The sequence below is a fragment of the Branchiostoma floridae genome, chromosome 9 (assembly GCF_000003815.2).
Source record: "Branchiostoma floridae strain S238N-H82 chromosome 9, Bfl_VNyyK, whole genome shotgun sequence".
NCBI lineage: Eukaryota > Metazoa > Chordata > Leptocardii > Amphioxiformes > Branchiostomatidae > Branchiostoma > Branchiostoma floridae.
Window position 1 is genome coordinate 4989419 of NC_049987.1, and position 17842 is coordinate 5007260.

At 41.8% G+C, this 17842-nt stretch overlaps 1 protein-coding gene across 3 annotated transcripts in view; it reads left to right on the forward strand.

The window, feature by feature from the left end:
* LOC118423234 (neuronal acetylcholine receptor subunit alpha-4-like) overlaps positions 1-17842 on the forward strand; it is a 63955-nt gene that overhangs the window by 29697 nt on the left and 16416 nt on the right. For 2 of the 3 annotated variants that reach the window (XM_035831305.1, XM_035831306.1), the window contains one exon: positions 3419-3483. In XM_035831305.1, the coding sequence (XP_035687198.1) occupies positions 3419-3483 (65 nt within the window). Of the gene's footprint in view, positions 1-2995; positions 3122-3418; positions 3484-17842 lie in introns of those variants that run through there. The other variant, XM_035831307.1, reaches the window with a different exon arrangement.

A 17842-nucleotide genomic window follows, 5' to 3' on the forward strand; every position in this document is an offset into this window, starting at 1 on the left:
TAAAATTTACAACTACCTGGTATTTTTTCATCAAAAACCATCTAAATGAATGAATTTAGTCTATTTCCATTGCCCTTTGTGATTATTTGTTGCAAAAAAAGTAATTTTAAAAATTCAAGGTAGTGGATATAATATGGCGGAGCCTAACTCGTATCTTAGATGTGCATGACGTCATTTTATAACGTCATTATGACGTCATCGATGTTGCTATTGGCAATACAAGTCGTAATAAACATTATCGTTCTGTTATCTGCACTTGTTGTTACATTTTTGTAGTATAAATTGAAGTTTTCTGACAATACCCTTTTTTCATGGGTCCGGCCAATATAATCAAATTGATGACGTCATTATTACGTCTTTTTCGCGAAGGGGGGAGCTCCAAACGCATTATTCCCGTCAAATATAAGGGGGATTCCAGCCCCGAAAAATTGGGGGGTTTTCGGCCCCCTCTTTCAAGGGAAAGGGGTTTTAAAAGGGGGGGGCCTAAAAAGCCCCCCCCCCCCGGTCCGGGGAGGCCCAAAAAAGCCCGGGGGGAAAGGGTTTTCGCCCCCCCCCCCCAGGGATTTCGCCCCCCGGGGGGCGAGATCCCTAGGGTTTTCGCCCCCCTTTAGCGTTTTCGCCCCCCCCCCCCCCCCAAGAGCAGCTGGTTACTACATATTACAGGTGCGCTACCTGGTACTATACTGCACCTGGGGAGTAACGTATATGGTGTGTTACCTGGTACCTATATGGCACCTTATTACCGTACCGTAAGATGTCATACCTCGAAAGTCGATACTATATTGGTCGGTGCAAACATGACATTGAAATGAAAAAGACAATTTTTGCAGCTGAGGTGGCATAAAAACAGTGCTACTGCGAACGTATAAATCAACACCGTCTATGGTACGGAATACGTCAGCTATATGTTTTCAATTTGCCACAGTGTTTTCTTTCTTGTGCTGGAAACATTTCCAAAGCACTAACAAAAACACACGTGAATAATAGTTTCTCATTATAAACACTATCTACGCACAAGTTGATATAGCTGTTGCTAAATGCTACACAAACACTGGTAAAGTTCTGTACCAGCCTTAAGAAACACGGGTAAATGCATCAGTTCCGAAATACTAGAAAAAAACAGTCATGTTGGAGGTGAAGATATCCCTTGGCCAGGTACATACGGGGGTATACCAAAATGTGCGTTATTCTAATTAATACCTAATATTTGCATAATTAATAAAGACATAGCATAGTTCTTTTGTGGTCACTTTATGGTAGAGACTTCATATTGGAGATTATAGGTTGCTTGAGGACAGGTGAATACAATGAAATGCATCTTATGTCAAGACTCAGGTATATGCAATAATGGGAATACAAGGGACCCAACCCTCCTTGTCTGAAACAAGTTCAACTATCTTATTACCATGTAATTACGTTAATATTAATACTATGAATTGAGTTATGTATCAAACTCGTGTACTTGTATGTATATATATCATTCTGAAACTGCATTTTGTGATTTATACCAATCAACTTCTAAAATGTCATGTAAACCGGTTTTTTTTGGGGGGGGGGGCGAAATCGCTAAAGGGGGGCGAGGTAGGGGGGTGAGATCACTAGCCGGGGAGGGCGAGATCGCTAGTGATTTCGCCCCCGGGGGGGCGAGATCACGGGGGGGCGAGATCGCTGTCACACCGGTCTGAATAGGGTTAATACAATTGCCATTTATAAAAATAGATAATTCTTAGAATTGTTACATATTAGCAACTCATTTAGTTAAACTGTTATGTACGTATCAAGTATGTAATTATAGTATCGATTAAAGGTCATATTTTGTGAAGGCCACAAATTCGGATTCACTGCCAACCCCCCCCCCCCCCGGGAAGTTTCTGGTAGGGCATGGATAAAGTTATGCGATTAAGGAGGGTACAAAATGTCCAGTTGGGACAATGTAATTCTGAGTTAAAATTGACTTAAATTAGACTTGTTAGTTAACTAACCCTCAGTTAATACTTTCTACCTACCTCTACCTTCATGTTTTTGCCTAGTTAGGTGTTTTGGGTGTCTGTGAACAGCATAATTCCAAAATGTCTCGGTGGTTTGAGCTAATACTAAATTTAGTAGTCGGCATGTCGTTAGTCCTTGATGAAACCTTGAAATGATTTTGAGTTTGGGCTCCCTTGTGGCTTGTTATGGTATTATAGCGGGAACTCTCGGGTTTGGTGTCTTGTTTACCTGAAGATAGTACTGTCATCAAATTGGAGTGGTAGATAGGTTATGACATGACGAAGAAGTGATGATACAATCCCTAGGTACAAGAATAATGGACACATTGGGAACTTTCTCAATAGCAAATGTGTCATAATCTGTGCGATCAGTGTATTAAGTGCTGTGTTTTATGCCGAAACTGCGAGTTCACTAAACTACCAAAACGTATTCTATTCTTTGTTTTCACAAATGTTGAAAACAGAAATAGCCGCGCTCGTCATGATAAAAGGAATTGTGTCCAATCTAAAAAAAAATCAACATTTCTCTCCATATTTCTACTTTCATGACGCTTTATCAATGAATCAAATCATATGACAGTCACGTAGCTGTCAAGTGCACCCATGTAGGCCCGTTGTGATGGCATTTCTGCGTGGGTACAAATCGCAGCGGGCCGTAATATTCTGCCACCTATAAACAAACCGTACTCGCTACCGTTATAACATCACCAGCCGAATCGGACCGCGCACAATGCTTCATTTCAGATGAAACCGGCTCATCAAAATCCTAAGGTCTCGGGTCAGTGGCTCTACGGGGCTGAACGATGATCACTACAGCAAAGAGGCGGGTTTAAAGACACCAAGAGCCGCGGCACTTAAGAAATTACTCTCCTTTAGGAATTACAGTCGGCCCTTTTTCAAAGATGTCAACGCAGTGAAGATAATACACTTAGACGAAGACAAGGAATTAAAAGAGCTAGTGCTTCTTGCTTAAGAGAGAACAAGGCGAGTGGCACCGAATTGATTGGATTGTGCATCCCTGTAATTGTGGAATGGGCCCGCCTGTCACGTCCGATCCCCTCGGCGCTCCAAACCCGCTCCCTAAAATGGCGCGATGACTGGATTCACCTCTCACTTCTCTCAAAATCTACAAGGTGGAGACCGTCTTCATTCCGCACCTTATTGATTATAGGCTTTCCTCTCTTTTCCGATGAGATTTTCCCGGATTCGGAAACGGCCGTGTGGTAGAATTAATTACACAATTAATAGGCTAGAGCCCTGGTATCAATCATTGCCAGGCCAACTGGAATTCATTACTGTCAAGCAGGATATTGATACCCGGACACAGGTCGGTCAACTGATACGGGATGGAAGGGAAGTTGTTCGGTGTGTGAAACCGGCGCTCTGGTAGATCGCTCTCTCTCTATTTCTTTCTTCTTCTTTCTCTACAGCCCGGACCGGGAGAATGTGGTCAACATGCGCGGTGTAACAGTCCTGCTACTGGTGTACGTGACAGGTGAGTTCTTTAAGATTACACCATTGGTAGTGGTTTTAAATAGATGGTATTCAGTAACAGGGACAGGGTTGCTTTGTGTGTATGTGGATGGTGTTCAGCACCAAGGACGGGTATGTGCGAATATATATATATGTGTAACAGTCCTGCTACCAGTGTACGAGGCAGGTGAGATGTTTAAGATTACACCATTGGTAGTGGTTTTAAATGGATGGTGTTCAGTACCACGGACAGGGGCGTGTGTGCGGATAGTGTTCAGTAACAAGGACGGGTGTGCGTGAATATACGTAACAGTCCTGCTAGTGCTAGTGTGCGTGGCAAGTGAGTTCTTTCAGATTTTACCATTGGTAGTGGTTTCAAATGGATGGTGTTCAGCACCAGGGACAGGATTGTTTGTGTGTAGATGGTGTTCAACACCAAGAACTGGCGTGTACGAATATGTGAGGTTATGCTCCTAGTAGATGGTAGGCTCCGGCTGATTTTAAACGTTTTAGGCATTTTTATCGGGCTTTCTGCTTTGTTAGGTCAGACTTTTCTTGCCACCAGAAAGCTTGATAAAACGTTTTTAAACGTCCAAGCCTAGCCGGAACCTAAATTCTGCTTGGAGAATAATATGTAGCGTGAACTTAAAGCAAAGGGGTGTTTTTTTCTTCACTCAGTAAGTGTTTGACGATAAGGAATATTCAGTGGGGACGAAAAACGGCCTACTAGCATCTGACACCATAAGTTCATGTTTAATACATATACAATATCCACATGCCACATATCTCTAGCGAAGTATGCTACATTGTTGTGGCAAATGGGTGTCGCTATTGTCTTTTGTTCAGAATTTTCACAGTCCTATACATTGCATATGCGTTATACACTGCACATTGTTAACGAACACAGTAAGATTCTTTATTACGTTCCTGGATCATTTCATCCAATACTGTAATGCGATTTTAGTCTCTTTTTTCAGACTTTACATATCGCTGGAAAAATGATATGATTTTTTAAATCAAAACAACAGTCCTTAGGTCGCATACTGTACTATCAGGTCAGATAACTCATCTGGTGTGTTATCTTCTATTTTGCAAATTTCTAGTATCTTTAGCGACCTATGAAATGTCATATAGACTAAAGCGATCTCGAAATTAGATATGGTTAACGTAGCGTAACATACCATGCTGGTAGTGGTGACACAATTTGACGGTACACACTCTTATAACGCCTCTATAGATTGTTTATTATTCACTTATTCATGATATCACCCAGTCCCTCTTCCGTTATCTAATATGCACAAATTTCAATTATTAGCTCAATTCCAGTGTCAAAGTAGAGATTTGGTTTTGAACGTTTAGTCGGTTGTATTGCTTTTTTCTATTTTGTCATATTTTTGTTTTGTCCGCCAAATAAAAACAAAACGCCTACAAACGTCCAAAACTCCAGTCTCTCCAAGACACCAGTTGGGAGTCTAACATCTGATTCGAGGATAGCTCAATTCTACCATTGTTCTCTATAAGAGAATACGACAGCTTTCTTCTATTATGAAAGATGTAATTCTCGATAGCTTTTCAGGTGGTTTTATTGCGTTTTTCTATTTTGTCAGATTTATGTTTTGTCCGCCAACCGAAAGTAAAACGCATACAAACGTTCAAAACCAACCTCTGATTCTAAGATAGCTCAATTCTACCATTGTTCTCTATAAGAGAATACGACAGCTTTCTTCTATTATAAAAGATGTAATTCTCGATAGCTTTTCAGGTGGTTTTATTGCGTTTTTCTATTTTGTCAGATTTATGTTTTGTCCGCCAACCGAAAGTAAAACGCATTCAAACGTATACCAACCAACCTCTGCTTCGAGTATACTGTATAGCTCAATTCTACCATTGTTCTCTTCAGGAGAATGCGACACCTTTCTTCTATTATGAAATATGTAATACTCGATAGCGTTGACGGCCGCTGTTGAGTCAAGGCCATAAACAGCAAACGATCGTTTCAAAAATCAATACATATTTGAAGTATTTAAGGCAAGCGAAAAATAGATAATATCAATCGACAGGGGGGTGGCTTGTGTTCCTAACAAGTGCTATGCGTTTAGATCAGCGCCCTGGAAAGAATCATATAAAAATGATATTCAGAAGCCGGTGTTGAGATCGTAACGATAAACGTTGTTAAAATAAGCACGTACGAATGCCATTAGTGTATTCCGATGCCGTCTATAGTTTTGTTGATTTACTTCTGTTTGAGGTTCATTACTTCTGACACGTGTATTAGTAACGGTTAGGAGCAGAGGCACGTTCTGTGCTAGCCTCCATCAGGCCTTCCTACGGGGGCACGGATCGTAGAATTCAGCAAAAAAAAGGAATAATCTCTATATAAGTTCAACTACGTATACATTCTGGAAGGAGATAACCTTTACTGTGTACAAATAGGTCATCATCATCATAACTTGTCGCTCCAACTCCATATCCAGTGGCGGGCTGCCTCATTGGTCTCTCTTAGGTCACTGTCCGAGCAAAATAGGTAAATATATCAAAGAATGTTTAGATCTAATAGTGTAAATGACACGCTAGACCCAACATGTTGACTTATTTATATCTATAGATATTCATACATGCAGGAACTGCATTTGTATCCACTTGTCTGTTCAAATGTAGTATGTGTAGTTGTAATAGGCATTACGAAAGTCGCTGCACTTTTGTTGTCTCAATAAAGATTATCATTAAAACCAGGCAGGGCGCATGGTCCAGTGGTTAGCGGCCCTGCTTCTGGAACTAGAAGCCGAGTGTTCAATTTCTATAATGTCGAAATCGAAAAGGGTTGCAGTCCGTAGGATGGGGCTTTAAGCAGTGCTCCGCTGTTCATTGTGCTTGTTGAAAACAGCTAGGGAATTTTCCTACTTGTAAATACTGTTCATAACGGCTGTCTTCTCTATCACAACCAGAAGAAGAATACCTCTTCAATAATCGATATCATTCTCAACTTTCATGCTTCTCTGGCAAATATTATCTCTATAATAACCGTAATTATTTAGTTTGATAGAGAATATAAAAAATTCTATGGTGGCCGGATGCGAATATATCGTCATAATCTTGTAGAATGACAATGCGTGTTTATGGTTGGCATTTCTTTGCTTTCAAGAGTAATTATCACAAACATTGCTCGGAATATAGATTATTATAGAAACATTGGAAGTACATTTTAACATTGTAGTACTTGTGTGTAACGCTAGTTAAACGTTATCTGCGATTTAACTTGTAACGTTATCTGTTTTTTAAGCGTATTTAGGAAGATCAAGTCGACGGGCAGTGGTTTCAAAACCTCAACATTTTGAAATTATTTTGAATCCTTTTAAATTACAGTTTGAAACCATTCTCTATTTGATATCCCTAAATACTATGTTTTCTACAACAACGGATATAGGTTACCCCATACAGCGTTATTCTCTCTTCTCGAGGTGTATTTACATAGCTCCGGTGAGGTTTACTCCATTAGGAGTTAGGTGAGAGGTTGAAACGTGCCCTGCCATACGGTATGGGGCCCACCACTACCCGGCACCATCAGACGTGTAATAACGGACGGGGAGTATTTATGTCCGGCACAACTTCAGCCCTTTCACGCCTGCCCCGCTGTAATGGATGTCTCGCGTGCGCACTGACCTGTGAAGTGATCTGTAGGGTCCATTTGGGCAGGATAGCTGCGTGGTGGTAGCCTACTTTGCAGACTTTTAGGGGCGCAGGTGTGTGTGTGTGTGTGTGTGTGTGTGTGTGTGTGTGTGTGTGTGTGTGTGTGTGTGTGTGTGTGCGCGCGTGTGTGTGTGTGTGCGTGTGTGTGTGTGTGTGCGCGTGTGTGTGTGCGTGTGTGTGTGCGTGTGTGTGTGTGTGTGTGTGTGTGTGTGTGCGCATGTGTGTGCGTGTGTGTGTGCGCGCGTGTGTTTGTGTGTGTGTGTGTGTGTGTGTATGTGTGCGTGTGTGTGTGTGTGTGTGTGTGCGTGTGTGTGTGTGTGTGTGTGTGTGGTCGTTCGTGGGGGGGGGGTCTTTAATACTGACTCGTGAAGTAATCTGTAGGATCCATTTGGGCAGGATAGCTGCATGTTGGTAGCCTCCTTCACAGACTTTTAGGGGTGCAGGTGTGTGTGTGTGTGTGTGGTGGGGAGTGGGGGGAGGCAACGTTCTTTAATACTCTTTTGACAAAAAGTAAGTTAAACCTGTCGAGCATTTACTTCTGTTCTTAACCAGTTCATACCGAGGGAGGATACTCACTCCCCGTTATTTAATACTGATACATGAAATGATCTGTAGGGTTCATTTGGGCAGAATAGCTGCATGTTGTTAGCCTTCTAAGCAGACTTCTAGGGGCGCAGGTGTTTATTATTTTGTGGGAGGGGGGGGGGGGCTAGTCACATACCGAGGGGCCAAAATTGACCTATTTCAGCTTCGTCCACAACCCATGCTGCGATTCTGAAGTTATGCTAACTACACGAACACATGTGACAGATACTGATCGTACATCAAACTAAACGCAGACACTGGTAGATTTCTGTGTAGGAGGCTACCACATCTAAATGCCATTGACTTTACCTTCACTCAGATAAGGGCTTTCTTTATTCCATCCCGTCATTGTGGGCTATAATTCCGACTGTATATCAAACAGTAAACGGCACTACTAGATGTCTGATACAGAGGCTACCACATCTAAGCCACAGGCATCTACACAGCTACAGATTTCAGTGCCATTAACGTTGACCTTCGTCTCAACTCGTATTTGAGGGCTTCACTGCATATTCCATGCCGTTTTTGTGGACTTTAATACCGACTGTACATCAAACTAAACGCCGGCATTACTAGATGTCTGTGTATGTGGCTACAACATCTAAGCCCCAGGCCTCTACACAGCTTTGAAATGCAGGGCCATTGACTTTAACCTCCATCTTAACTCGTATTTCAGAGCTTCGCTTTGTTCCATCCTATCTTTAATACTGATCGTACATCAAACTAAACGCAGGCACTGGTAGATATCTGTGTAGGAGGCTACAACATCTAAGCCTCAGGCCTCTACACAGCTACAGATTTCAGTGCCATTAACGTTAACCTTCGTCTGAACTCGTATTTGAGGGCTTCGCTGCATATTCCATCCCGTCTTTGTGGACTTTAATACCGACTGTACATCAAACTAAACGCCGGCACTACTAGATGTCTGTATATGAGGCTACAACATCTAAGCCTCAGGCCTCTATACACAGCTTTGAAATGCAGGGCCATTGACTTTAACCTCCATCTTAACTCGTATTTCAGAGGTTCTCTGCATATTCCATCCCCGGGGTCTTTGATACCGACAGTATATCAAACTAAACGCCTGCGCTCGTAGATGTCTGTATATGAGGCTACCACATGCCTCTACACAGCTTTGGGATACAAAGCCATTGACTTTAACCTTCATCTTAACTCGTATTTCAGAGCTTCGCTTTGTTCCATCCTATCTTTAATACTGATCGTACATCAAACTAAACGCAGGCACCGGTAGATATCTGTGTAGGAGGCTACCACATCTAAATGCCATTGACTTTACCTTCACTCAGATAAGGGCTTTTCTTTCTTCCATCCCGTCATTGTGGGCTATAATTCCGACTGTACATCAAACTAAACGCCGGCACTACTAGATGACTGTATATGAGGCTACCACATCTAAGCCACAGGCCTCCACACAGCTACAGATTTCAGTGCCATTAACGTTAACCTTCATCTCAACTCGTATTTGAGGGCTTCGCTGCATATTCCATCCCGTCTTTGTGGACTTTAATACTGACTGTACATCAAACTAAACGCCGGCACTACTAGATGTCTGTGTATGAGGGTACAACATCTAAGCCTCAGGCCTCTATACACAGCTTTGAAATGCAGGGCCATTGACTTTAACCTCCATCTCAACTCGTATTTCAGAGCTTCGCTTTGTTCCATCCTATCTTTAATACTGATCGTACATCAAACTAAACGCAGGCACCGGTAGATATCTGTGTAGAAGGCTACCATGTCTAAATGCCATTGACTTTACCTTCACTCAGATAAGGGCTTTTCTTTATTCCATCCCGTCTTTGTGGGCTATAATTCCGACTGTACATCAAACTAAACGCCGTCACTGCTAGATGTCTGTATATTGGGCTACCACATCTAAGACACAGGCCTCCACACAGCTACAGATTTCAGTGCCATTAACGTTAACCTTCATCTCAACTCGTATTTGAGGGCTTCACTGCATATTCCATCCCGTCTTTGTGGACTTTAATACTGACTGTACATCAAACTAAACACCGGCACTACTAGATGTCTGTGTATGCGGCTACAACATCTAAGCCTCAGGCCTCTATACACAGCTTTGAAATGCAGGGCCATTGACTTTAACCTCCATCTTAACTCGTATTTCAGAGCTTCGCTTTGTTCCATCCTATATCTTTAATACTGATCGTACATCAGAGGTTCTCTGCATATTCCATACCCGGGGTCTTTGATACCAACAGTATATCAAAGTAAACGCCTGCGCTCGTAGATGTCTGTGTATGTGGCTACAACATCTAAACCCCAGGCCTCCACATAGCTTTGAAATGCAGGGCCATTGACTTTAACCTCCATCTTAACTCGTATTTCAGAGCTTCGCTTTGTTCCATCCTATATCTTTAATACTGATCGTACATCAAACTAAACGCAGGAACCTTGAGATATCTGTGTAGGAGGCTACCACATCTAAATGCCATTGACTTTACCTTCACTCAGATAAGGGCTTTTCTTTGTTCCATCCCGTCATTGTGGGCTATAATTCCGACTGTACATCAAACTAAACGCCGGCACTACTAGATATCTGTATATGAGGCTACCACATCTAAGCCTCAGGCCTCCACACAGTTACATAATTCAGTGCCATTAACTTTAACCTTCGTCTCAACTCTATTTGAGGGCTTAGCTGCATATTCCATTCTGTTTTTGTGGACTTTAATACCGACTGTACATCAAACTAAACGCCGGCACTACTAGATGTCTGTATATGAGGCTACCACATCTAAGCCCCATGCCTCTACACAGTTACATAATTCAGTGCCATTAACTTTAACCTTCGTCTCAACTCGTATTTGAGGGCTTCGCTGCATATTCTACCCCGTCTTTGTGGACTTTAATACCGACTGTACATCAAACTAAACGCCGGCACTACTAGATGTCTGTGTATGTGGCTACCACGTCTAAGCCCCAGGCCTCCACATAGCTTTGGAATGCAGGGCCATTGACTTTATCCTTCATTGTAACTCGTATTTGAGGGCTTCGCTGCATATTCCATGCCGTTTTTGTGGGCTTTAATACCGACTGTACATCAAACTAAACGCCGGCACTGCTAGATGTCTGTGTATGTGGCTACAACATCTAAGCCTCAGGCCTCTACATAGCTTTGGAATGCAGCGCCATTGACTTTAACCTCCATGTTAACTCGTATTTCAGAGGTGCGCTGCATATTCTATGCCGTCATTGTGGGCTTTAATACAGAGTGAACATCAAAGTAAACTCCGGCACTGCTAGATATATGTGTATGTGGCTACGACTTCTAAGCCTCAGGCCCCTCAGTCCCCCACCCCCCACCCCCCCTCCACACAGGTTTGAAATGCAAGGCCATTGACTTTAACCTCCATCTTAACTCGCATTTCAGGGGTTCGCTGCATATTCCATGCCGTCTTTGTGGGCTTTAATACCGAACGTATATCACGTCCCACCGGAAATGAGCCATCATAGTTCCGCCTGATTAAAAAGCCTGCCTCAATTTCTGCGCGAGGCCCGTTCCGTCGCCAAGCGGCAAATTACTTATGTAGATTATCGTGTGTGGCCTTTCCAATTTTGTCATGTGTGTGGGTTTTATACCAGCCAAGCTCCGCATAGTGTAACACGCTCCTCTGGGGCTTTGAAAGGGGTTGTGATGGTGACTCAAGCATTTATGCAGACTACAGCGTTGGTCCATTTTTCACAGGAAAAAATCTTGCAAAAAGCAGAAGATATTGTAATGATACCGTTTTTACATCGTACCAAACTTGGCGTCTGTTGACAATCTACGATGAATCGTACTTCATATTCTACCGTATTTATTACCGTAAATACGTTTTTTGGTAGTTTTATGGTAGTTTAGTGGCCCAAATTTGAATTTTTTCTGGCGGTTGAGCCAGCGTTATGGTTATGGATTTCTGGTATAAAGGTATGGAAATGAAAACAGAGATGAGTGGACATTTTCACTGGGGACGATTCAACCCCACTGTACTTATCCCGGACAGGTTCGAATGGCCCAATTCCATCACCAGTCATAACCATCAACGGAACACCCCTGAGGTTGTTACCACCAGGGGCTGACTGCAGTGTGATCTAACAAAGAACAATACGATTGGAAAGTGTAATGGTCGCCTATCACCAGTACTTTGCCGATAGTGTTAAGCACCAAACCAATTCAAGGACGGGTGAATTGGTGTGTAGATGACGTTCAGCACCAAGGACAGGTGTGTTTGTGTGTGGATGGCGTTCAGCACAAAGGATAAGTGTGTTCGTGTGTGGATGGTGTTCAACAGCAAGGATAGGTGTGTTTGTGTGTGGATGGTGTTCAGCACCAAGGACAGGTGTGCTAGTGTGTGGCTGGTGTTAAGGACCAGAGAGAGGTGTGTTTGCGTGCGGATGTTCAGAACCAATGACATGTGCTTTAGTAGGTGAATTGTGTTCAGAACCAAGTACAGGGGTGTTAACGTGTGTGTGTGTGGATTGTGTTCAGCACCAAGGACAGGGGTCTTTTAAGTGAATTGTATTTAGTACCAAGGACAGGAGTATTTTAAGTGAATTGTGTTTAGTATCAAGGACGGTGTTAGTGTGTGGATGGTGTTCAGCACCAAGGACGAGAGTATTTGTGTGTGGATGGTGTTCAGCACTAAGGGCAAGAGTGTTTGCGTGTGTAGATGGCGTTTAGTACCAAGGAAAGGTGTGTTTGTGTGTGGTTAGCGTTCAGTTCCAAGGACAGGAGTGTTTGTGTGTGAATTGTGTTCACCACCAAAGACAGGTGTGTTTGTGTGTGGTTAGCGTTCAGTTCCATGGACAGGAGTGTTTGTGTGTGAATTGTGTTCACCACCAAAGACAGGTGTGTTTGTGTGTGGTTAGCGTTCTGCACCAAGGGCAGGAGTGTTTGTGTATGGATGGTGTTTAGCACCAAGGACAGGAATGCCTGTGTTAGGATGGTGTTCAGGGACAGTAGTTTTTGTGTGCGGATGGTGTCCTCGGGCACTTAAGAGGCTCAATCCCCCGAAAGGAGACCTCATCAGAGTGTCCACACCTCCACATGACCCGTGGTGACACTACTGCTCGCCAATTTGTCACTCATGACTGATCCGCTCACAGTTGCAACAGGGAGCTCTTCTCACAATATTGGGAGGTCGATATTTCAGTTAAGGTGGTATCTCACAGCACTCGGGGCACCGGTGTGGTACTGCGGGGTTCGAAAGAGTCCTCAACGGATTTGAGAGATAAAGAAAGAATTGTGGTATTTTGTGTATGTCTTCCAATTCATACTTTTACGTATATTACGCAATATCCAAAGTATAAAAGAAAAACATAGCACAACAGTGCCGTAGTGAACGAACCCCGCAGTGCCGCACCGGTGCCCCAAGTGCAATGAGATACCACCTTTGGAAACTGGCCGCTACTGGCTGCCACAGGACGCAGTTAGCTAGCAATGTTCAATGTTAACACCACATTTCTTTCACATACACGCATGCAGAGAAATAGCGACGAAGATGGAACATTCAAAACACAAATGAATGATACAAAATCCAACATTTCTATTAGTGTTGGTCTGTTGATTTATTCGCTATTCTACCAGGGAACATTATGTCGCCACAAAGGACATTTTCAAAGGGCTATTTAAAAAAAAAACTATTTCTTTTGACTGGATTTTACAACACACTTTTACACGACGAAAATCATGGTATGTATATAAAATAGGGTGACACCTGAGAAACAACAAAACTGAAACATAGAATCCGAACAAAAAGACAGAATGCTATTATCGCAAAACGTAATGAGAATTAATTGCAAACAACACAATAGCAGAAATTCAATCGATATGAACACTTATAATGTGCCTCATTATAATAGTTTTATAGCCATATGATAGCTATATACCTTTATAATAGCTATGATAAATTCCAATTTTTGAGACAAAGGGAATGAAGTTGCTTAACTGAATAATGCGATTTGGCAGAATTTGTTCTGAGCCGGTTAAGTCACAAAAGAATCATATTGAAGATATTAGTGTGCAAACGACTATTTGTGGTGTAGAATAATCATTTATCCATTTTTGCTCAAAGAGCACTGTATGTGAACACAAGCAAAAAAGACTGGCAGAAATCCGACTGAAATGTAGAAAATCATTCGAAGTAAAATCACATCTTAACCAAGGAAATAGTATGTTATATAGATAGTGCAAAATAACAGACTTTGAATTATCAACATCGTTCACAAACAACAATGAATTGAGAAAAAATATAGTATTCAGATCATGATGTGTTTTGAATAACCTTTTACAACTGTTCCGCAACGCTGGTCCAGATAAAGGGAATCGTCTTTTTCATCCCCTAGTTGTGCTTTTAACATTTGTAGTCCTCCTGTGTCCCACTCTCTTGTTCTTTGAATGACTGTCAGTTGGCTGTGCGAACAGTTCAGAAATGTGGGGAGGGGGGCGATCGTTGATTGAGATCTTCCGACATTGGTCTTAATCTTTACAATACATTTACCATAATGTTTGAATACTCCAGACCTTGAAGTTTGTAACTGACGTCTTTTTATGTGCAAAACTTGTGAAACTCAGACTTACGTAGCAGCTGAATTGTTTTCTACGTAATGGCAAAGAAGTCCCAAATGTACATGTCAATAGAAACATTTTTTACGAAAATGCAGAAAGTTTTCCCCGTAGACTTTTGTCAAGCTACTCGCACACAATATCATACCATTATGCTCTCCCTATAGTATTGCATGCGAGTAGAAAATGCCCATATTAACAATATACAGCTGATATCCTATCTAAACTCTGGTTGACTACTGATAGAAAAAGAAGAAAGAAATGGAACACATCAGCAAATACAATTATATATTTATCAATACCTTAGGTAAAATTAGCCAGGAAGCCCCCCCCCCCTCTCATGCGAACGATGTTTCAAAGTAAAGAGAAGAAACTCCTCCGAAAATTAAGGCATCTAACGTGCCGAACTTATGCAAAATGAAATAGAAAGTAGTCCCAAAAGGCGAATATTCCCACTCTGATATTTAGTCAGGTGGCGTAAGCGAGGCGACCTTTGGTAACTCGTTTCTGTGAAACGTCGGTATAAAAGATGACAAACTGTTGATAAGATAAGAAACAGTAAAGAAAAAAAATCACGGGTCTTAGTGGCAAGTGTGCAGATGTTGTCACACTGGCAGAACAAAAATCCGTAGGTGTTCTTTGGCACTTTTATAACAGATTAGCCGTAAGGCTCGGTGGGCGTCACTCCACCGTCATGGGGGCAGGGGCATGGCGAGTATCGAACCCAGGACCTACTGATTCTGATTCCAACGCTCTAGCCCTTGCGCCACACAGACACCCCAGTAAAGAAAACACAGCAGATATAACTGACTGAACGGAGTGTATTTGTGAATTTAACCTCTCTGATCCATTTCAAGTAATACAGATAAAAACGCCACTGCTTTTGCCTGCACATCAGCCTTATAACAATTCAAAGCATGGTCGGATTTAGAAAACATCTACAATTTTCCTTCTAAATCAAGTAATCCATGGCCAGATTAACCAAAATGGCCTGACTTACAACATACGAGGGGTGATCAATAAGTTCTCGGCCTCACCAAGAAATAACAAGCACAACTCAGATTTTGAGGCACAACTTCATAGTATGAAGTGTTTTATCAATATCCTCCAAATTACAAATCATTGGAGTCATCACTTTCCCGGCATTCGTTTTTTCTAAATTAGAAGGTAAGTGGGGAGAAAAAGAAGGGTTAAGTGTGATCAGACAATTTGACCTCAAACCTCAGGTTGCAGATCAATTGTCCACCTTTTTTTCGTTATCCCTCACCTAACGTTACTGGGTGTCGCCTGCAACATAATGATCACAATAATTTGAATTTTGGTGCACATTTATATAAGACTTTACCAAGAAATAATAAGCACAGCTCAGATTTCGAAACATAGATGTCAAGTATAAAGTCTCATATAAATATGTACCAAAATTACCAAAATTCAAATTAGTGTGATCATTACTTTGCAGGTGACACCCAGTAATGTTAGGTGAGGGAGAAGAAAAAAACGTGGACAATTGACCTGACCTGAGTGTGTGGGTCAATTTGCGCTGCTGGAAGTTAGAAACCCAATTCTTTTTGCTTGAAATAGAAAGAGAATCATTATCAAACATTTTGACAATGTCTTTTGTTAACTTATGGCATGGGGAACTAGACCCACACATGTCTGATCACAATTCACACCACTTTTTTCTCGCCACTTACCTTCTAATTTAGGAAAAACGAATGCCTAGAAAGTAATGACTCCATGCAATGATTTGAAATTTGGAGGATATTGATAAAAGACTTCATACTATGAAGTTGTGCCTGAAAATCTGAGTTGTGCTTGTTATTTCTTGGTGAGGCCGAGAACTTTATTGATCACCCCTCGTATCTACCATCTTTCCTTGAAATCAAATCATCTAGTGAATGGAAGGTAAAAATGTCATTGCCTTTTTGAGTACGTCACCCTTATCGAGATTCGGAGCATGGCCGAATTCATAACATAACGCTATCTACAATTTTTCATCTAAATCAAATAATCCATGGCCTGATTTACCAAAATGGTCTGCTTTAGAAAATATCTAAAATCTTTCATTGAAATCAAATCATCTAGTGAATGGTGAATTACAACGCCACTGCGTTTTTACGTACATCACCCATATCAAAATTCGTAGCATGGCTGAATGCATAACATAACGCTATCTACAATTTTCCATCGAAATCAAATAATCCATGGCCGGATTAACCGAAATGGCCAGACTTAGACCATATCTACAATCTTTCATTGAAATCAAATCATCTAGTGAATGGTGAATTACAACGCCATTGCTTTTGTGTGTACCTCGCCCTTATCAAAATCCGGAGCATGGCCCAATTCATAACATAACGGTATCTAAAATTTTCCATTCAAATCAAATAATTCTGTTGCCGTATTAGCCGGAATTGGCGGATTTAGAACATATCTACATTTACTCATTAAAATCAAATAGCCCAAATGAGAAAATAAAGTCGCAACTTTTGTGTGCCACCCTTATCAAAATTCACAGCATGGGGGTATTCAGAACATATCCACAATTTTCCACTGATATGAAGTCCAATTACGCCCCCCTAGGTGCCCCGTGACCCGCTATCTGAACATGTCTAGGTCACGCAAGCTTCATCTCTAAAGATGAGCCAAACGACCGGGCTGGAAAGGGCTTGTTACCCTCCGTTAAGGGGGTTCACCACCGATGATAGTATTGCAGTTGTCGTTGTCTGTGTATTCGAAGGGATGTCACAAGATTTTTTTGATGGGTTCGCTTATATTTTGACATAGGCTACAGAAAGTACATTTGTGGATGACATCCTCTGCAGACTGCCTAAATTGTGAGATAGGCCGAAAAAACAAGATGGGTACAAAACAGCAAGATGGCTACATTTTCAAAATATCTACAATTTTCCACTGATATGAAGTCCAATTACACCCCCTATGTATGTGTCCCGTGACCCAATATCTGAACATCTCTAGGGATGAGCAAAATGTCCCGCATGGAAAGACGTTGTTACCTCCATAAAAGGAGGTTTACATCCGATAGGGGTAGTGCAGTTGTCGGTGTCCGTGTGTTCGCAGCGGTATCTGACGATTCTTTGGATGGGTTCGAATTCATTTTTATTTTTACATATCGGTAGTTATTACCGTGACAGTTATTACAGTGATGCTGATTTTGGGTACTGTTGAAGTACTTTCAGGTGATGTAACATTGTAGAACACTTCCATGTTGAAAGTAGTGTGGTCAAATTGCGAATACTGTAATTGCGAATAAGGTCAATGACCTGGGCCAGACGGCTATCACCATGGTTACTGGTAAAGTAATATACACAATGGGGTTTTCGATCACATGATGTAGCAAGTGACATGACAGAAACATTTCAGGACAGACCATTTGTGTTTAAATCTTACTGCAGTTGAAAGTTTCCCTAGTAAACTACTGGACCAGCAGTAATCAACTAGCACTACTATTAGCATACTGCTTCTTCGACACTAAACAAAGCTGAGTTTGGTGTTGAAT